Source organism: Rhyacophila brunnea, unplaced genomic scaffold, assembly GCF_057557595.1.
Source record: "Rhyacophila brunnea isolate RB1 unplaced genomic scaffold, BYU_Rbru_1.0 scaffold_22, whole genome shotgun sequence".
Lineage (NCBI taxonomy): Eukaryota > Metazoa > Arthropoda > Insecta > Trichoptera > Rhyacophilidae > Rhyacophila > Rhyacophila brunnea.
Genome location: NW_028232882.1, coordinates 24363435 through 24387238, shown reverse-complemented (window position 1 = coordinate 24387238; position 23804 = coordinate 24363435). Strand labels below are relative to the sequence as shown.

Below are 23804 nucleotides of genomic sequence, written 5' to 3'. Positions count from 1 at the left end.
TTGGCCTCTATTACTGAGTCTAGTATGGTAACAATATAAACATTTTGAACAGACAGCTTTAATAGGCATTTTTATGATGCAGATCATCGGGGCAGACTGTCATCGGGAAACTCATCGGCAATTTGAGTAAAAGCAAGTGAGTAATGGCCAATAATAGTCATAACACAAAAGAAAAGACCAACCTGTCCGGAGTGGTACTCCGCGCTGAAGAGACAGTCGTTTCCGCATTTGTCTGCGAGCTTTCCACCAGAGCTGAGGTACTTGTTGTTGCAAGTGTGAAGGGCGTACTTGCCGCCTTCGTCCTGTCTGAACTCCAGCGTGAATAGCGTATCCTCGCCCCACGGCACGTTCGCGTCCACGTGGATCTCGTCCAGAGACTCGGAGAGATGTGCGAATCGCTTGCGGCCCACCGAACGCAGGTTCACCTGTGAATCAATTAAACAATCCATGGAGACAATCTAACACGACACTAAAAATGATTGAATTAAGTGAATGCTGGATATTTTATCATTTATTTTAAATTGCCTCAACAGTCCGGAACGAATCTTGACCGTCTCCAGAAAAAGTTTCTTTCAGAAAGGAGTGTTTTCTATCCGCTCAACGTATAACGTCCATTCTCTGCATCCAAACAAACATTCTAGTTCCTGTCTTCGCGGGAGATGGGTTATTGTTATATGGACTTTCCCTATTGCAAAGCAGGAACCTTATTTAGAGACACGAGTTTTTGTTAAGTATCTAGACTTAGAGCAGTTTCACACGAGACACTTCACATACATATAAATGAACGCGACACACATGTGTCTCCGTCTGAAAGCGTTCATTCATGTAGGTATTTGTGTAAATGCAGCGTCTCGAGACACTGGTGTTTGGACACCGGTGTCCCGTGTGAAATGACTTTTATTCTCTCTTGTAGATCTATTCCAACTACATAGCTCCATACCACCCAACAACACCATTTTATTATATTTCCGAGATAACCCCAATGTCACGAAAGTATTCTGTGTAAAATGGTAGTTGGTACCCATTTTTCGCACGAAGTTCGAACTCTAATTGACACATCCAAGAGAACTGACATTAAATTAATTATTTCATATTAAGCGCACCATAGCATTTTAATCACAATTTTGAAAGCTTTTGGAGTTAAATGTTATGTTGGAATAGACCTGTTGGAATATAAGATTTTTGAGCCTAACTTCAAAGTCATATTAAGTATGCAATATTACTTTAATAATGTATAAAGGGTGGTACCCGACCCCTGGATAATGAGAGTGAGTTGCCAAAAATAGGTTATCACATTATTTTACCTGTGGTCGTGCAGCCAAATGAACATGCCAGAACTCAGCATCTCCCGGAGCTTTGGCCGTGCAGGTGAGTTTGTCAGAACTGGATCCCAAGAAATAGCCTCTGGTCACGTTGCGCAGAGCCCATCGCCCGGTTCCATCTTCAGCAACACTGTTGGCAAAAGAAAGAGATAGTGTTAGCCAGGTTACAGTGGATACGAATATTAATATGGAATAACGAAGTGAAGTCTATCTACTTGTGTTATAGAGTTTATACATGACAATAATAATTATAAAAATGTAAATTTCTCGGATAGAACCGTTTAGGTCGTGGGATCATCCAAAATTAAGAAAAACACTTGTTTTTATCACTCTAGGGGTCACACCACAGCGTGACAAATGAGAAACAACCTAACAAAGTTGTACATTCCCGACAGATCCTGATTATGAATGGCGTACACTGGAATATGCAGAACCGCTCGTAGAGCAGTGTGTAAAGTGCCCTTTCATACGGGATCTCTGGATTCGATTCCCGGCGAGGAGACAATATATTTATGTAATTTTCTCAAAGCCTGGGTGATTGTGATGTTTCACTTTTATTACTAAATACATTACTGTCATTTGGCTTTTAGGCCTGGTGTAGTGTTGTTATTAAGAATATAATACATATTATATATTATGTATATCGTCTGTGTTTTGTAAAAAGGGCGAATCTACCATTTTGACGAAATTGAGATGTTAATGAAAAAACAATAACAATAATTATGTACCTCACTAGCTTTTTTGTGTAAAAAACGGCGAATTTGTTACATTATTAGGCCTTTTAAAATATTATATTACAAAGCCTATTATAGACAGTGTTCTTTCTAAGCTTTATTATAAACTTGTTAGACATTTATAATCATCAACGGGTAATGAATACATGTCAAAAGTTAAAATCGTCCTGTAAAATAACATTTTGTTTAATTCGCCCTTTTAAAAAAAAAATACCGACGATATGTAGGTACCTATATATTTTTAAATATAAAAAATATTATTGGTTTGACTACTTCTTACGTTATTCCATTCTGGAAGAATTGAAAGTAAAAAAAAACAGTCTGTCATGTCTCAAAAGTTCTGGTTACATGGTGAGAAAGGAAAATATAATTTGGATAGGCTCATCGTCAGAAGAAAGATCGAGGGTCGACGCGGAAAAGGTAGGTGGTCGCCAACTCGGTTCGAACAAGACGATGTGGACCTCTAAATATCATTCAGCTATATGGTTTGCAGAATGTAGTGATGATCCTCGACAGTGATGGATACGAAAGCGATGAAGAATGTTACTTCGGTTGAGTCTATATGGCAAGAGAACGCCGTAGTAAATACTTAATAAGTAATTACTAATTGCACCCAGTTGAAACCAGGTTGTACCTAATAGCCAAATGAAAGTCGAACAGACACAAAATTACAGCCGATGTGACCCCCGTGCGCATTTTCTTTTTGTAATCGGTGTTTGTTGCACCTATGAGACAAACTGCAATTATTGTCTGTGACTGAAGACGATTACGTAAAATCAAATTGTGCAACAATTCAATTCACAACGCGGATTTTGAGAGCTATCCGACAATACAATTTTATTATTACAAGTACTTCTTATCTAAATTATACCAGAACCCAGCAAATTGTATTCCTTCGCAATTTCTATGGATACGGATGCAGACTAGATTAGCTATTATTTATTTTGCTTGAATCAACTTTTTGCTCTCTCGGTATTAGTCTCGCGAGACTATTGTGCGAAAGTAATAATACTATGCATTATTGCAGAGCTATTTGAAGATGCAATACAATGTAAAGCGGTAAATTTAAACGAGAGAAATATTGCGTTATAAAAAAAAATCTAGGTGAGTAATTAATTTACTTGTTAATCTGATAATATTAGTATTGCTACGTCTGCTATAGAATATACATTGGGCAGATCGCAAGACTTTAGGATCAATAATTGGACACATTATAAGTATCTAGTCAATGTAATAAAGTATGTAGGTATATAATATGCAGTCGTGGTCATAATTACAATTACTGGCGAATGATGAGTGAAAAATGCATCAGTTGAAGAAAATATAAACGAGATTCTGCCATTGTTTCTGGCGATAATTTCACGTATTACATTTTAATCAATATAAAACAATCTACGAACAGTTTACAATATTGCATTAGAAGTACATTATATAAGGAATATCTAGCACTACGATCGAAATTTTTAGTTTCGTACCGCAGCCTTGCAAAGATTCATTGTGCAGCAACCCATACTAGGGGAGATTGGGGGAACTTCAAACACTATAATAATAAATGAATAAAAATAAATAAATAAATTTAAGAAACGTTCAGATTCGGAAATACCCTGTTGCCGTACATTATAGAGTAGGTATATAGGTACTTCATAACTTTGCAATCCGGAGCTAGGATGAAAATGATGTAATATATTCTTAAACTATTTTTTTTTTACATATTTATTTATTTATATTAAATTACTAAATATAAGTATTAATACAACTGAATATCATTTGATCTAATTGCATGCGCGGTAATCAGGGAAAGAGGAGTATCAGTGTAGTAAAAAGTTGTTTTACATCTACTGCTGTACCGATATATATAATATAGCGACACGTAGTTGTATTTTTTCAAACATAGTTTTTTTATATAATCGTACAATTCGTAATTAATAACCCTTATCATTCGTTCGAAACTATCTCACATGGAGAATATTTTTATTTTGGGTTATAAAGCAAAATAACATTATTTGAATATCGCGATTTTTTAGTAATAACTTTTTTATTCTATCTTTTTCTATCTTAGCAATCGTTTTATAAAATGAAAAAACTTTTGAACTAAATAGCGAAACACGTGCTAAAACATGCAGATACAAGGTCAACTGACGCTGCATAATTAAAAAAAATATATAAGCCGTGTCAGATGAGTCCATGTCTTAGGTGTAAACATGCCCCACACATCCTAAAGTGGGTCCCAGGCCAGAATATTTGGCGGTCCCACCTACATATCGCTAAGGTTAAAGGCAGTGTTATGCTATACAGAAATGTTTCCCAAATTCTACACGGTAATTATCATTTAAGTATATCAAACATCGAATTGCAACGCATAACCACGTATTTAAAATATTTAACAATCCTGAACACAGGCGATTTTTTTTACTATTAGAGTAAATTTATGATAAGTATGCGTTAATCTCGCTTAGCTGGTTGACCCGCCACGTCAATCCCAGAGGCTAGAGCCCCATTGTGTCGGCGCCATGTGTGTATATATTGGACTTTCAAATTTGCCCCGCGTTCGGAATAACCCCACTCTCCCCTACTATTGCCAATTAGGTACGTGGTTCAAAAATAAATTTTATACACCTGTTTAATTAATGCGCATACATATCAGTTATATAAATGTGCGATAAATAATAATGTTGTTCTCGGGAGGCGTGCGTTTTATTCACCACTCTACCGCGCCGCATCGGAGAGGTGAAGCGATGAGAAACTATCAGACCGTGGAGTAAAAAATGAGAGATCAGCACGGCACGGCTGTCTTTTGACTAATTACTAATTGCGAGCCCGACTCCTGCGCCATCTACCCATCAATCATAGAACTAATATAAACACCACACGAGACGAGATGATTATTGGCGGAGGCGCAAAACGCCGTGTATAAATTTCACCTCATCATCGCCGCTGATTGTAATGGTATTTAACTTGCGAGACTTATAATAATTATCGTTTTATAGTAACGGTGAGGGTCGTTGACCGTTCTTTTGATTATGATAAAATTTGCAAGTATATCTTCGACGGGTTATGCAATACCGGTAAACAGTGAGTCCCTAGGCCAAGTGCCGTCCCTAATCAGTCTTAGAGTACCGTCGCCACAGAACAGGTTAATAAATATAATCCCGATAGGCTAATCTCCCATACACTACATTATGACGCATGGTTTTGAATGTGTGAGTGTCATACGAAAATGCACCACACATTATATACGTGCAATAGTGTGTGTTGCAACCTTCAAATACACCAATATTGAACGAGCATCAGTGCATAAAGAGCAGTTTTCAGAACGAAAGACGAACGTATTCTTTACACGCGTTTAAGTTCATCTCATATTCTTCCACACTCGAGATCTGTTGCCTGTTAGTCAACATCCGTAAGGTATTTCAGTTCCCATTATTTCTGAGTTCCCTGACCGTCCCCTTTCGTTTGTAGTTTCAAATTGTCTGCATATTCGTTAGGCACCTACATTAAACTGACAAATGCACCAAAACTCTTTAAATTTACATAAGTGCATAACATCTACTGAGAATCAGAACGTTTCCGCGATTTTTTAAATTTAATTTAATTATACGAGAATGCAGATGAAATGGCAATAGGCCGGACGTAGCTCGGCGAGTGGACAACCGCCGGACGAATGCCGTCATATGTCATACGTACCCAAGGGACACTAAATGCTTACAGGGACGCCCTAAAACCCGCTAGATAAAGTTCGGTGGATGTACGTGGCAGCAAAGAACTAGGGACTGAAAAGCGTAGATAGGGCAGGGCTATAAGAGGCCTCCATCCAGTAGCTGATCGAACCCGGCTGATGATGATGATATTTATAATATTGCCAATGAATTAACTGAGTCAATTTGAATGTGCATTATTATAACGAATTGGTTCAATAGATACCTAGGGTGACTGATATAGTAATTGGCCGTGTTATAGTAATTGGCCATTTCAACTTCTAGTTGATAAAATAAGGTGTTAGCCATCCTTTTCTCACATTTGTCGCCATGTATAGCTCCCCCCTCCTCTTCTTAGTATGCCATATTTCAGAAGTTACCACCAGAAGGTGCTACTGTCTTCTTGGCTGTCAAACCTAAAAGTCTGTAAATTTGTGTCATTTCTTAAGAAATCCTTAAGGTAAGCTGCTTTTGAAATACTTAAAAAACTCTATATCCCATCATATATGTGTGTTTTTTACAAGATATTCTATTGACCTGCATTACATGGAAACCATGGATCTAATTGTTTTTGACATTTGCAGCAATTAACGTCACTTTTCAAGGGTGGCTAATAACTGTATCTGAAAAAGCGTGTTTTACAGTAGTTGGCCAATTATGCCAATAACTGTGTTTTAGAAAAATAAAAATAAATACGATTTTTTTACATATTCTGATAGAGCTATGAAAATTAGCTGGTACATATTTTTTTCGTGTAATTGTGACACCAATGAACAGTTATTAGCCGGGTGGCCAATTACTATGTTCGTCATATGCCAACTACTGTATTTTTTTTTGCAGATTGTACATGATGTCAAAAAAACCCTATATAGCAGCCAGCAGTTAGTTAAAGCTCATGAAGAAATTAAGGATAATATATCTGTGAGAGCTACCGCGAAAAAATATTGCATTCCTCGAGCTACTTTGCGATTCAAAATGAAAATTTCTACAATTCGAGCTGAATATGGACCCCATCTATACTTAACCAAAGAAGAAGAAGAATGTGATCTTGTAGAAAGGATAATAATATATGCGACCTGGAAAACAAAGGATTTCCCAGAAAAAAGACGATATTGTGAATAGCGTGCAACTTTTTAAACGAAAAATCCACGACCGAACCCTTTTAACAATAATAAGCCAGGGATATGTTGGTTGTAATCTTGTTTTAAAATGTCATCTAAATAGTCGAAAGAACGAATGAAGCAAGTTCACGTGTATGCAATTGGTAAAGGAAAGACAAAAGAACGCATTTTTGTATTATTTACATTATCAGCAAAATATGACGACAGTCGATTGCCAGTTCCAGATTCCAGTCATTTTATTCGTCGATGTACACAAAACGCAAATGACGTAATTGCATTATATCGTAATGCAACGAGAATACTTCAACTAGCAGATGTGTCAGTTTTTGGACCGGTGAAGAAAATGTGGAAGAAGGCTGTCCATGAGTGGTTTCCAAAAACAATTTTTTTTCAAACAAGTTGTTGATAAAATTAAGCCGGAAAATCTAATTAATGGTTTTAGGGCATGTGGTCTCTTTCCTTTCAATGCAAACGCTGTTGATTATACAAAATGATTAGCAAAACGAATTTTAACTAACCAAAATTCTAACATTGATATATAAATGAAGTCAAAACTATATCCTTTGATTTTTTCAAACAGGTTGTTGGTGAAGAGAGAATACAACAATTTGAGAATGATACACATCAGATAGGCGGTGAAAAAAGCTCCAAAATTCCAAACGTTTTCTATCAATTGTGGCAATATTTTAATACGTCACAAAGAACACGCCCCAAAATTAGACACTTGTGTTATGTGGTACCAAGTGATGTATCTGCCATGATTTGGACATATCGACCAGAGAGAATCTATCGGAAGATTCTGACTTGATGGATACAGAAGAGATGCTTAACTTGTTTCGTAATAAAGATTACTAAAAACTAGATTTTCTTATTAATTACTGACCATATAATTTTTTTGTCTTTTTTCATATTTCATCTGTGTTTTTTTTCAATTAAATATATTTTTTCTATAAAATTGTCATGGTTTTCTTTATTTACTCTGAATTGTTAATAATCAAAGGTTGTGTTAGCACTTTTAAACACACATTTTGATCAGATTTGAAGTGGCCAATAACTATAAAAAGGGGGGGCCAATTACTGTATTTTTGCTCTCCATCTAGATAAACCGTAATAATCAAGAAATGGGCAAAGTAATGAAGTATGTGCTAAACAAAATGAAAACGCAAAGCATTGATCAGTACAATTCCATTCTGAAACTTCAAAAATGTTAAATATCAAGAAAGTTATAACCAGCCAAAGTAAAAAAATCCTTAACCGGCCAATAGCTATGTGATTCACCCTACCTAGTATAAAAAAATTACGCAATTTTCGCTCACTTTATTAAATATTGTAACAAAAAAGATAATTTTTGTTATAAGTAACATAAATAATAACATTAATAAGAATAGAATAATAATGTGTGTAGGTGGGTACTTCAACTTTCTTCAACAAGCTTTGGTCGGTCACAATATCAAAGCTCGAATCGATATAAATGCTAAGGATTACATGTACCTACCACACGTTTATATTTTCTAGAAAAATCGATGTTTTTTAAAATAAAAAATATTAAGGTAGAAGTATCAATTTTTCAAAAATCGTTAGGTGACCTACTAAACAACTTATCAAACTACATTGAAATGATAAAATATCTATAATGTAGATATGCTAGCGTACACAAAAAAATAATCGTAACCCCTAAAAAAAACTATTTACGATGTGGACTGTCCAAACTATATTTAGGCACAAATTTGTATGCATAAATATTAAGTATTGAGTATTGACTAGGCATTCGTGGAAAGAATATATTTTTAACAACTTTGTTGTGTAGGTACAAAATTACAGTTAATATAATGCAGTTGTTAATTTTAATAGTGTAATTAAACGTATGGCGAAAACACTATTGCAATAAAACAATCCATAAACTCTTTACTTTTTGGTATTTTACGGCACTCCGTAATGCGTGTTTTATTATTACGTTGTCTATGAGAGCATGTAACTAAATTATTTATCTATGCACGTAAAATAGATATGTATATTATTATTAAATAAAGAGATACGTGAATTTTTATGGCGACCATTAAAATGATTGTCCGAGAGCGTAAAAAGTAAATAAAAACTCCAACTGTAAACGTCTTATACCGTGTAAGTAAAGTGTACACAGAGCGAATGTGAGAATCTCTCGAAATCTAACTGTATTGTATATGTAGATTATAGATTATTGTGAAATACGCGTCCAGTTAAAATGTTACGTTATGTAAATATGCATAAATGCTATTAAAACCATGATTTCATCGGTACCACAACTCAACGGGGGTCTTGACTGTACTCCAAGAAGACGTATTCTCTCCCCTTTGTATGCTTGCAAACACCCGCCACACACAAGGATGCTGTGAATCTTTCGACACAGTTAAACACTATTGTTGGATGTCTTCAATCCAGTGACGTCCCGTGGGGGTAGGCAGATTGAGCGTTGCTTGGGGGCGGCAGTTACTCAAAGGGCGACAAATCGAGGAGAATCATTAGGTATATATAGAAATAGCTACATAACATTCGTAATATCGGAAATATCTTTCCATTAAAAAAATCAGCTCACTGGTTAGAAACAAATTAATGTATTAACTAGGTACTATACAAGTTTTAACAGGACATTTTTTTTGTCGGATTTGCGATGTCTAGTTTACTTCCGTTGTCTTTGGACGTCACGTTCTTGGTGAACAGCAATGACACGTGCATACCTAATTTAAAAAAATATCCAAATATGTTTGTAAGTCTCTCGCGAGTTTTGGAAGCTGTCAGGTGTATTTTTAAATGTACCTATCTGAAACCGTAGACTCACAATATTGTATATTGAAGCAGAGATGGCATTTAAATTAGATTTTTAGTGGTATATATCTTGTTAGTGGTAATGTATCCATACAACACATTTCTTAGATATTTGAGTCATGAAAGGATGATAAAAAGTACTGTATAAAAAATGTGGCGGCATTTTGGCACTGCCTAGGAGCGGCATTTTGTCTAGGGACGTCACTGCTTCAATCCTTAATACAATCCTGTCCAACGCTATTTGTTCTCTCAGGTGTAGAATTACAGAACAGATGATAAATAGAATTCCGATAGGCTATAATATTCAATACGCTACATTTTGATGCAGGGTTTTGAATGTGTGGGTGTCCTACGAAAATGAAACACGCATTCTGCATGCAGTGCAATATGACGTATTCTTGACATGTGTATAAGTTTATCCTGGATTCTTCCTTACTCGAGATAGGTTACCTGCTACTCCTTACCCGTTATGTATTTCAGTTCCCATTATTTCTGAGTTCCCTGTGCAGAACCAACCTGCCATTAGTACCTAATGTCAATTGGGAGGGCAAATTATTGTGAATACATTTAAAATAGGTTAAATGAAGCTTATTTGGTGTAAGTCCAAATAGTTTTTTTAATAATGATTTTTATTTTTATACTTCAAGTGGCAATTTTTATTGACGCAAATGACGCAATCAATTCGTCAGCAGATTTTAAAAGACGCCTCGAAACAGTTCAAACCAATAATCGCTAAACGCGCCACTGTTTACTCCTCTTATTATGCTGATTTATATTTCTGTTTTGGGTAAACATGTCATTACTGTTTGAGTTTTAGGTAATTATTTACTTATTTTCTTTGTTCCTATTTATGCCACGCTGCGAACGGTTGAATTTATAATTTATAATGTTCACTGTCCAGGAACAAGAGAATTAAAGCTGATAAAGACCACAATCCTCAGCAATAAGCCAGTATTAGAGTATCGAAGATATTTGACAAAGATATGTTATCAAATGTTTTATAGCATTTTTTTATAAAATACTGGAGGGCATAATGCCCGGTCCACACTGGCAACATTTCGCCGTCAACTTCGTTAAATTTTACGATAATTATCATAAATGTTTAAGAAAATTTACGATAATTATCATACTTATTGTAAAATTTAACGAGGTTGCCGGCGACATGTTGCCAGTGTGGACCCGGCATAATGTTACACTGCGCAAGATATTTTATAAAATCTAAATTTAAAAAAAAAACAGACGAATGTCTATTGGCTTACATGTTTATGTATAGTCTTTTATTTCTATTTTTGTAGTTTGTGTGACATTTCAAATGTTTCGTACCTATATACAATCAATAATTTTGTCGGTTATTGTTTTTGCTATCTTCCATTTTGACATGGACTTACACGCCAGTAACACTCCTTACCATATAGAGTATAGACCAGGGGTTCCCAACCTTTTTGTACTCTAGAGCACATTCTAAAATATCGGTAGGGTGCCGGGCACCACCTATTTTTAATCGACAAACTCCTTCTATAACTTCTCATTTTCCCATAAGTTATTTAATAAACAAAAATGTTTCAAAATAATAAAACTATTATTCAAATTGCATACACACAGAGAAATGTATTTACAAAACGTAAACAAAGTAAACAAAAAACACAAATACAAAGAAAACATTTTATAAAAAAATAGAATATCAATATGTCAATACGTTTTTTCGGCACTGCAATACTACTACCACGCAACAAACAGACGCATTTATTTTTCACATTAAAGAAACAATATGATTCCTCCCAGTCAGTGTTAAAATTATAGGTTCGTTGTCTTTCACTCGGTCCACTCATTTTAGAACTATATAGAAGGAATATCAAAACTCCTAATTCGTGTTTCGTCAGACGAAGATGTCTCCTAGCTAACTGTCGCGACCCGAACGGGGCAGCAATCGCAATCACAATGACAACAACGCGGTTCCAGGCGGGGAATGCTATTTGCACATCACTCCTTGTACACGCCGAAAACCCGAACTGAGCCAATGATCGCCGAAGCAATCGGGACGGTACGAGCACGTTCATCGGCTCAATTCGTGGCGTTCGTTCACTTCGGGTTTTCTGCGTGTCAGGTTAGCGTGAAAATTCTGTCTCTGTCGAATAGTGGCGGGCACATACGAATCGTTCCGCGGGCGCCATGGTGCCCGCGGGCACGGGGTTGGGAACCCCTAGTATAGACTAATCTTTGATAAAAAAATAATATTGTGATAATATTTTTTATAAAAGATATTTTATGAAAAAATATTTTATAAAATTAGAATGTAAAAAGATTTTATAAAATATCTTTCATAAAAGATATTTGTCAAAAATCTAATACCGACCAAAGCCAATCTGTGCGTGTAACAGTCCGGCAGGGTAAGACCGCTAGAATAGTTTAAGAAACGCTGGTTCAGTTACCACACCGATGAACGAACGTATGATCTCAGAAAACACCGTTCGAAATCTCGATAGCTAGCAATCATCGCGAACAGAGATCGAATAGAAACCGCTTACCGAGTAGTTTTTCCTTTGCTAACATTTTCCTAATAAGCATCTCACCGAGCGCCGGAACAATGATCGTCTACGTATTGTCTCTATTATTTGAACTGGATAATATGGTTCCCACGAAATTTCGCGCTGGTTTCCCACCCAACTCGTCGCCACACTTTATTAGCGTCACTACGTATTAATTAGTCGAGGCCTGAATTGGGATAAGACTATAGACCAGGGGCCCGATTTCCTAACTATCGTCTCGTGTGGCACCAGACGACATGACGTAATTGTGACGTCATGTCGTCTGGTGCCACACGAGACGATAGTTAGGAAATCGGGCTGCAGCCGCGAAATTATCCGTAAATGTAATACACCGTCGACCAAAACGTACGGCAATCAAATCCACAACATATAACATACTAATATGTCAATGGCGAAGGGAGGACGTAACCTGCTAAGATATGACATAAATAGTGCACTCTATACTTTTCAGTCATACGTATTAGTATTCATTGAACCAAGACTACAAATTGCAGATAGCGTTGGTTAGTTTTTAAAAATCAACTAAGCCCTGCTTAAGAGCATACTTCAGTGAAACGGCAAATAATTTTCAGCAATTGGTGGGACGTAATTTCGGAGAGCGTAAAGCCCATATTCCATTGGCAGATTGCGTCTGGCCCGATCGTCTCCCACGACTGTCAAACTCTATTCTCTATGGTTTTCAAGGATCGTGAGCGATCGGGTCGAAAGTGGAAAATTTTCTATTATCCGTCGTGCGATCCTTTCATTATCAAGCGAAGATTGCCGAAAGCGTACGAAAATAGCCGAATATGCAAACGGTCGTTCATTTCATTCAACTCACTATTGGTCGATTTCAACTGAACAACTACAAGATGGCGAAAACTTAAAAAATATATATGGAGTATCACCGAGGACACAGTCCTCGTCGAATAAATGCACGCCAAAGATATAGTGTGGAACGTAAAAAAACCCGCCATATTCAATGGCGATCACGCTGTTCTTCAGTTAGCCAACTTTTGACCCAGTGTTTTCGTTTACGGCGAGTCCTGACCGCCTGAGCCAGTTGAAATATAGCCATACTCGCTACAATAAATTAGTCTTTGGATTATTCGATTTCGATATTCGAATTACTCAATTGGTTTGGAGATTCAAGCTCGCCCAGTTATTCATGATGTAAATTAACAATAAGTATACAAACTTTCTATAAATGTCAAACGGCCGCATAAATTTTAACAGATCTGATGCTCGCTAGGTTTGACAGCTGACAGCTCAGTTTTGTTGACATAAAATTGCGCGGGAATGCGTTCAGTGTAGCCACCAATCTAAGAAATATCTAGTTTTCACTCAACCTATATTTTTAATAATAGCAACACTAGTATTATTTTAACCAATCAAATCAAGGACCAACGAGATTGAATCGTTGCGTGTAATTGCAAATAGCTAGCGACGACGGTTGGCGTCGATCGTTGGATCGGGTTGGGTCTGTGCGTCTGCCAATGGAATATGGCCTATAGTCGACCTGTGAGCACGTCAATTTGTTTTGTGATGGCGTCGGAGGAATTAATTCTTAAATCGTGTAAAGATGACTAAACAGCGTTACGTATTTACTCGAAAAACAAAACATGACGATGAATATATTATTATTATTACTTAAATAACAATAAACATAACATTAAATCGACGCATGTTGAATTTTTATGACAAATTATGTTTTGATCGTCACGCGTCGTTCGCACAATCTGCGCGTCGCGTAGTCACGATTGTTTTAGACCATGCCTCAGCTGAAGTATAGCCTTAAACAAAACCATTGTAGTTTTAGTATCCTATTGGCGATCCGCCAAAAATAGTGCACACGTTTTCATTGAATTAAGAATATATATTATTACATGTAAGTAATTCATGTAAGTTTTTTTTTAAATTTATTAAGCCCTGCCTAAATCAAACCATAATCGATAAAAAAAATCTTCCATCTACAGAATATCTAAAATTTTGTATGATTTTAGATATTTTATTGAAAATTATTTTGATTACTTACGCAGGATTTAATTGAATTTTAAAAACTCATCAACACTATCTGCATTTTGTAGTCTTAGTAGAAAACAAATATGTATGACTGACAAAGTTTAGTGTGCACTATTTATGTCAGATCTGAACAGCCGACATCTATCCTTCACCACTGATATACCTGATTATGTGAAAGGAAAACAACGATAAATCCATATTAATAACTATCAGGAGAGACAAATTATTAGTGACTTTTCGCGCATTGAACATCTGGTATTTTTAGTGACAAGATTAAAGATAGGTAGTACCTACATTTTTTCTAATATATTTTCGTTGTTTAATGTTCCTTCTCTCACCAAAAACAGATTTTTAAATTTTGTATTCAAAAATATTTTTCTTTCTTTTTTTTGCAATTAAATACATTATGAGTTACTGCTACTAACACAGTAATAACTAATACTAACCTAACTCATTCACACAAAATTTGGACTTACCGTAGTTTAACATCTCGCATACTAATATGGTTCATTTAATTTTAAATTATATGTTTTTCTTCTTATTTTCGTGCTAGTTCATTATGATACTGCGTGGATACCGGGGAGGGCGGGCTATCTAACGGGATTTGAAATACGCTTTTTGATAAAGTTCTTTTTAACGAATAAGTAATTCCTTACGCATTTTCGAAATATCTTTGATACTACGTACTTCTAGTTTTCATTTTTTATTACCAATGTATGGCGCTGCGTGGTTTCCGGGACCTATACAACGGAAATTGAAATACACTTTTTTAAATTAAGTTATTGCTCACGCATTTTTGAAACATCTTTGATACTATGTACTTTTAATATTAAACCATTGTATGGTGCCGCATTTCTTCCGAGGTGGGCGGGCTAGATGAAAGGATTTTATAAACGCTTTTTGAAAATGTTCTTTTAGTAAATAAGTAATTTAATACACATATTATGCGCATGTAACATAGTAGAAAAAAATAACGTAACATTATATAATTCAGTATTTATAAATTATTTTTGAAGTTTATTACTCCCCTAATGCTCACATTCGATAGTAATAAAGATGTTAATCAAGCGCAATGATTCTTCTCTCAGATAAAACGAACCCCCTGTAGTCCACCGTAACACAAAATAAAGCCTTGGATTAAAACCCCTCTGGCCCCTCCGCTACACATAGTCCCAAAAAATAAAATGTATCCACTACTGGGTTTCCCCTAGTTAGTGTTCTTTATTACATTTTCAACGCCATTCCACCATTATTTGTATCGGCAAACTTTAATACACAACTGCTTACAATAAAAATAATAGTTTCTTTATGCAAATCGAAATGTCCTGCAATCGGATAAATGTTAATCTTTTCTGGTACAAAATAAAATATGCACCCGATTTACACTAGCTCGCCATATCGTCATTAGTGATTGTGTTGTCATCATTAATTTTGGGGGGTAAAATAAGTATTGTACAGGCCTTTTCAACGAATAACTTCGTTCGGAATAAAAAATGGAATAAAAATGTAGTCGGTATACGGTGTGAGAGACGTTGTCAAATCGTCGCTGTAGGATTGGTTTGTCGAATAGACCAAATGTCAAATGTTCAGGAGATGAAAAACAAATTTCATTATCCTATATTAAAATACACGCAGGTATTTAAATTGTTGTTTTTACAGCATATGCATGCTGTATTCATTACAAAGTAATTTAAAGAAAAGGATGGTTCTGGTCCATTTAGATACAAAAAATGATTCTGCATTAAAATGTCGATTTTGACAAAAACGGATATTAGACAAACCAATCCTATAGCGACGAAATATTATATTTTTTCGGCGTCTCCAATTGGACAAAATTCAATCCACACGTATAAAATTATCATTAAATTCAATATTTGAGGAAAGATTGAAAAATATGATGTAGGTATGATTATTTAATTTAAACATCTATGGTTAGAGATGAAGGTTGAGGAGATAAAAGATCAATGTTACGTGGATGTTTGGAGGAGACTTTATTTGTCGGTACAAGAAAACAATAATACTTTATAATCGCGGATACGGATGTACTTGTGAGATCGATTATATTAATAAACTGAGACTTAATTCTAGTGGAATGATGGTTAACCATTTCGAGAGAAGAACTCGTTACAATAGTAGTGCGTCTAGTGACGGACTCGATGAGTTGAGTGAGGATTCCTGGTTTGCCCGTCCAATTTATAAATATGCAGAACCTGCCCTTCTTGTCAAATCCGTTAAAGCGTCACGTTTACTTTGGCTTGTTTTGATAATTTAATCTAAATGGTATAAGAACGATAATAACATGTTATTAAGATAAATTTCGTGTTTCGATACAATTTAAAGTTACATCTCGAACCGTTGATATACAATAACCCTGTACAATGTATGTCATAATTTTATATCCAAAATAGGTTAACTACCTAAGTGAAAATTTGTTTGAGTATGCATCGAATCGACGGTGGTTACAACTGTTACCCAAATACATTAATGCCGAGAGATGTACATAACAATATAAAACATATACGCACTGGAATAAGCTAGGAATAATTATTATAAAATACCTGTTATAAATTAATGTAAAATTATCTATTTCAATTCAATTGGATGATCACTAAGGGTCGTATGCATGAGATTCCCAAAAACCTTATAGGCTCTATACTGCACGTTTGTATGCATGAGTACAAACGTAATTAGCTGTTAAGTGACGTCACGAATGTGATATCTCATGTGTCATGGTGTTCGTATTATGGCAATCTTATAAAATTTCATTCCCCGATAAATAATTCAAAATTTTGAAATTGTAAATGTGTCTGAAAGTATGCGAACGGTACCATAAAATATACCATAATATATATAAATGAATAATTATTATGAACTTTAAATAATTTATCAGTTATTTTATCACATTTATTTTATAATTCTACTGTACGAAAGGATACAATATTACCAGTAAACATTTCCATATGGCAATACATACAGTTTTTGCCGGTAAAGCTTGACGTGAAAGTGACAGATTGAAGCAGCCATTTTGAATTTCGCGTGACATCAGATTGCTTACGTCATAAACAGTGTTATACGTTATATGACGGAACATCGGTTAAATAGCTTATAAAGAATTGGGGAATCTCATACATACGGCCCTAATCCTCTAGAAAATAAACTTCGAACATTTTTAAAAAACGCACGGCTAAATGCTCCACAAAAATTTCATTCATACATTTCGTCATTTGGTCTCAATGCTTTGCTATAGGTACTGTCATCTATTACTGACACAAAAGCTCACGGCGATCTGCATACGTTAAATTAACCGGATACGAATGTCAGTGGCCTGAGTTTTGTTAAAGGCAACGGGTCCTTCATAGGTTAGGGTTGGACACTTCTGATGAGTATTTGTAAATAAAAACATAAAAGGATCAGATAACAACAGATAACAAAACGAAAGGGTTAAATTTAAGGGCAGTATGTCGTGTCATTTGATTTCATTGGATATCCAAACGATACAAATAAATCAAATTAACTTTTGTATTGCAGCCCTTGACATCGAGATTGTAAAAAATGCGGCTAACCCTTGTCAAATCATTTGGTATGGAAATTAAACCACAGATGTTATTTTTTTATCGAGCGCTGAAAGAAGGCATAACATCGGAGCGTGGGCTAATATTTGATCAAGTATACCTACCTAATATAATATATAGCCACGTGTAATAGCATATATACAAACAAGTATGACAATGAGGCACGTAATAAAATATATTGTTAACATTAGCTCGTTAGGTTTCCATTAAAATCAAATTAAAAACATGACTGCTGGATTTTAAATAATTTTCGAAGTTATCGCATCATCGGGCCTTTTTGTATAGTCGACACTTTCGTGTTTCAGAGGGGGATCAACTTCTTCGCATAATCCGATTGTGTCGACTAAGCCCTCGGTGTTTAGGTTTTCTCAAACTTCCTTTTGATCTCCCGTGAAGTCAAACATTTTCATAGTTACAGTTTCTATTTAAAGACATGGAATAGCATGTAAATTTTATTTTACGTACTATAGTATACATTATGATAAATATACCATAGTCAAATTTCCAAACGTTTCCTACTATTTATAATAAGTTAACATATCGTCATTGAGAGTTGTTAAAACACCCGATTTGACAGATTGATATTTTACAGATGAGACATAAAATGCTTCATGTATAAGTCTCTTGGATCACTTGATTTATCTCAATAGTAGATAGTAGGGAGCTCGTCATCATCGAGTTTTATAATATTTCCGATGCGATGAATATATAACTAGCGTAAGGCCTCAGTGGCAGCGTTTTGCAGTGCGGAGCATGCACTTGTTTACATGCAAGCCGCACGCCCCGCTCCACAAAACGCTGCCACTGGAGCGGGGCGTGCGGCGTGCATGTAAACAAGTGCATACAATATGCACACTCCGCACTGCAAAACGCTGCCACTGAGCCCTTATACTAAGGCATTAACTACGGTCTTGTGATGAGACATCTTCAGCCGGAAGCTTATATAAACAGTTATATTTTAATTATGAGAATATTAAGGGTTTTACTAAACTATGCGGATGAATGTAGGTAATAGAATAAGAAGTATAAAACAAACATTTTGAAAACAAAGATTGTGAAAAAAATACATATTAACTATAATAAGTATACAACTCTCATCAATTAGAATTTAATTTCAATTAAAATTAGTACAGTGTTCATTTTGAGACGTATGGATTTGACACATTTGTTAAAAAATGTACTTATCCGTAGAATTCTAAATAATTTAAACATAAGTAGGCAATAATAAGTACATACGATAACTATAATCAAATATATGTCAAATTTTCGATTTGAATATAATTGGAACGTGGAAAATTATTCGTACAAATTGCCGTTCGACGAAAAGTGTTTCGATAAAAGTTACATTCGTTCTAATGTTCTTCTGCCATCTGTAATTCGTACAGATGTTTTCGACCATATTGTACTCGTACAATTTACTGAACAATGACAGTTTGCTAAAAAAATGCAAACTGTTCTTGCTTATACAATATCTTACGGCTTGATCTGTAAGTGTGTACCTACTTAGTATTTTATTCAATACAAAACAAATAATGACGATGCGGTTTGCCGCTCCGGTGGCATTTGAAATCGTTATGTAAGTATTGATTTTAGGTCATCACACAGCTTTGTTTACACTTTCTTGTTGACAAAGAAGAATCCGGTGGAACGTGACATAACTAACTGAAAACGAGATACCTACCTCTTGTGGGTACCTATATTCTAAGTATCTACTCACGTTAAAGTCGCAACCACGAATCGCTGGATGAAAACATTACGATGAGATAAAACACAAAGGATAACACTTTGCAAAGTGAAAAACTCCCCCAAACTAGGGAGAAGGAAACTCGGTATCCGATTCTACAACAGTGATTAAATGTCCGCTGGAAGGAAGTAACCAAAAGAAATATCGTTCAAATATATTTTGAACACTGTGCATTCGTATATTTCTAACCAATAATGAGTTTAGCGAATATAGCAAATCACTGTTTCTTTAATGGATGTGCAATAACGTTTATCCGTTTTGACAAGAGGAATGCGACTTTTTAGTTTGAAAAAAACATCTACTGTTGCGATCGACAAGTTGCATGCATCTCCGACTGCGAGTCAATATTATTTATAGATATACGTATTATAGTGATAATCGTTTTATTATTAATTGAAATCTGTTGCGAACTGCTTTATAATTGTCCGGTGGATGGTGTGATCAATTTTCATATAAGACGTTTTCACGATTATCCTTTGATAATTTCATATATCTTAGACTTTGTCCACTCCCCGCGACTGCATGTGGACAGCTCAATTAGATTACCTGTACCTCGACCGCGGGTGAGCAGTGGCGCGAGTAATTCTGGAATACGCGCGAGCCAACACGCACCATGTGGACAATGCCTAAAGAAACAATTTGTTAACGCTTAACAGTAGTTTAGCAAGCAATCTTCGCTACTGAACTGACGCAAGATTACAAACTAAACATAAACTTAGGCTAAACAAAAACAGTTCATTACTGACAAATTACTGTTGTGAAAAAAACCCGAACGAAATAAGGACGACTCAAACTGTCATAAATCTACATAATATGTTAATCGATAGAGTTTTAAACTAAGCATATTTACGTTAATTTCATCCGCATTAAAGAAAACACATCAATTTTTTTAAATTATTAAATGATATTATTCCATATAACTTCATCTGATAGTGTCGTACAAGAGAGCATGGAAGACAATAGAATTTAGCTAACCATGTCCTTAGATTTTGGTGTAAATGACGATTTCGGAGGATTTTGTTGAACGGTGAACACATTTCTTGCGTATTTATTTGTTCCTTGTTTTCTAGTTTTTTCTACACAAAATTACTTTTATGAAAAAGAAATATAAATATATTTTATGGTTGAATTAATTCAACATACCAATCAACCGTAAAATAGTAGGTATTATACTATAATGATTTTGATAACAGAAAATAATATACTTTCTCCGAAATTATACAAGGAAAACAATATACAATAATTCAACGCTTGAAAGAACAGTTTTTGTAATGGACATCTTCAACGAACCACGAATTGTGTATGTAATGATACCACCTGGAATTTGTATCTAGGAAATATTGGCTATAAAAAACGTCGCGTTTACGTTTACGTTACGATAGCGCCCCCTCTCACACTCTTGTAAATAAGATGGGCAGTCACAGAACAGGACAGGGTACTGAAGCAGGGTACTATAATGACAGTCAACCAATGACAATGTCATTGCAGTCAACCCATAAAACCTGAGTATAAAAAAACGTGCCGACTGCCCTCAATATTGAATGCACGTTACATTTACGTAACAAACTTTAATGCATATTATTATACAGACGTAATTATTGAAAATAACATATTCTTCAATACGTGTTTAAATTAATCCAATGTTTCCACACTCGAAATCCGTAGCCTGTTTACCACACCCAGTAGGGTAAAGCCAGTTCCCAATCATTTTGTGTTCCCTGTGAGCAAAAAGTTAATTTCAAACGAGGTTTGTCTGACATCGTCGATACCCAGTGGCGATTTTCTTTGACGCAGATGACGCAATCGATTAATCATAAAATTTAAAATGGTGCCTCGAAACCGTCCAATCGTCATATAATTATAATCGAGTAAGTAATATTACCCAAAGCATAAAAAATCTTGCACCAAAAGGGCATATAACATAACCATTCAACAAATACATATTATCTACTTGTACACAAACTAAGTTTATTAGTAGTGTCATAGCTGTCATTTTCAATAAAGATGACCTTGCTATTTATACTAGGTACATTGGTAGTTGGATTTTTTTAACTTTTTATGCTAGGGTGGCCTCAATATCAGTCAGTGCTTTGGGTCTACAAGTCCCTAAATGCGCCACTGTCAATAACGTAAGACGTATACTGTGTTTTGTACTTTTGCCGATTTTACTACCGTAGCGCGTCACAGAAATTACTAGATACTTCGATCAAGACTACAAAAAGAAAGTATGCAATAAATACCTTGATGAAAGATAGCATCTGAAGAGACGCAACTGTTCATTCAAGAGAGAATGTATTATGAGGAATTCATAGTGTTGGTAAAATAAGAATTTCCTCCCCGAAATGTTTTGGTTTCTACTGCCGCTACACCAAAGGAAATGGTAAATATTTCATACAGCCATGCAAATGGCAGACTGCTCAAACATGATTCCAAAAGGCGTCGCAGTGAAAATAAAAGGGCATCACGATGAGAAATGGATTAAAGGTGATTATCGCGCTTGGGAACAAAAGGACCCCCACTGGGTGCGGTGACCAAACTTGAGGGTTGTTGGAGGGTCATAAGAGGTATACTATATAGAAGCGCGGACCGCGGACTTCTTCATATTACAAGAAATATGGAAAAAAATACGATTGACAAACATCACCATACTGGTTTTGAACGTAGGGCCGTATGTATGAGATTCCGAAATTTTTTATAAGCTATTTAACCGATTTTTCACCATATAGCGTATGGCACTGTTTGTGACGTAAGCAATCCGACGTCACACTTCATTCAAAATGGCTGCTTTATATGTCACTTTCAAATGTCATTTTAATAATGCATTCATTACAACAAACGTTTGCTTGAGGCCCTCGTTCATTTTGTAGACTCTGTAAAACATTTGAAAACTTTAAAAACAGTTCCTAGCCGTGCTGTTTATTAATTTCATTCATTCATTTATTCTTATTCCGTTTTGACATCTCATAATAGAAGTGATTGAAGTGAAGTTAGCCATTATATAACTGTATGTATTGCCACCAAATGGAAATGTTTACTGGGAATACTTTATCCTTTCGTACAGTAGAATTATAAAATATATGTGATAAAATAACTGATAAATTATTTAAAGTTCATAATAATTATTCATTTATATTTATTAAATTTATATGGTAACATTCGCACACTTTCAGACACATTTACAATTTCAAAATTTTAAATTAATGATCGGGGAATGAAATCATATGGACGCCATGACACATTATGCCGTCATATCGTGACGTCGCTAACCAACGGATTACATTTGCACTCATGCATACAAATGAGCAGTATTAGCCTATAAAGTATTTGGGAATCTCATGCATACGACCCGTAGACATTATGAAATAACATGTGATTTTCAACACATTAGATTACGGTCAGAACAAAGGCACACGGCGCTGCAAGTTGCAAGTTTAGATCGGTTCGGTTATGCTCGATGTGTATTGCATTGTCTACCAAACATCCCTAGTAATAAGCGTTAACAATTAAAAGTTAAACTTACAGAGCCGTATATGTTCACCCGTAAGTGTTACTTTAAAGTGCTATTTTAATACATTTAAGTAACTAATTTCCAGGAACACAGAATTAATGGGAACTGAAATACTAGTAACAACAGCAAATAATTAGTAACAGCCATGATGTCTGCTGGATCAGAACTGTTACCTCGTGTCCAGCTTATCAGGCACCATTAGCGAGGGGTGCGACACTAATAAATTTGCTCCCTAGAGACATTGACATTTCCAGGGATGCACTGTGTATTTTGTTTTTATATTTTTAAATAAATAAGTATAGGTAATATGTTATAACATAACGGACTGAATATTCTGAAAAATGGAAATCATAGCCAGAAACAGTAATGTTATAAATAATTACAAGATAAAAAGAACTTTTTGTATAACGTTTTTAAATATTCTGTTGAATCATATAAACTTGAAAATTCTATGTAATAATACAAACTTTTTATTGTACTTGATAGAAATACTGAATAAATATAGAATACTGAAATGTCATTTTGACATTTCATATTGATTTCCATAGTAACGCACGTATATATTAATAATTTAGTTGCTAGGACCCCCTTAGCAACGAACAATAATAACTTTCCATACAAAACAGAATTAACTGAACATGAATTCAATTCTGCTTAAAAATGGTTAAACGTAATAAAAGAATGCATTGTCGTCGTATTCTGGTATATTCTAAAAGTTTCAAATGTCTAACTACCCGGGAAGTTAGTTAACAATCTTCA

At 35.1% G+C, this 23804-nt stretch overlaps 1 protein-coding gene across 3 annotated transcripts in view; it reads right to left on the bottom strand.

Moving 5' to 3' along the window:
• sn (fascin domain-containing protein singed) overlaps nt 1-23804 on the bottom strand; it is a 163016-nt gene that overhangs the window by 41813 nt on the left and 97399 nt on the right. For all 3 annotated transcript variants that reach the window (XM_085949738.1, XM_085949740.1, XM_085949739.1), the window contains exons 4-5: nt 1305-1452; nt 183-425 (exon numbers count right to left, since the gene is read on the bottom strand). In XM_085949738.1, coding sequence (XP_085805864.1) covers nt 183-425; nt 1305-1452 — 391 coding nt within the window. The remainder of the gene's footprint in view (nt 1-182; nt 426-1304; nt 1453-23804) is intronic.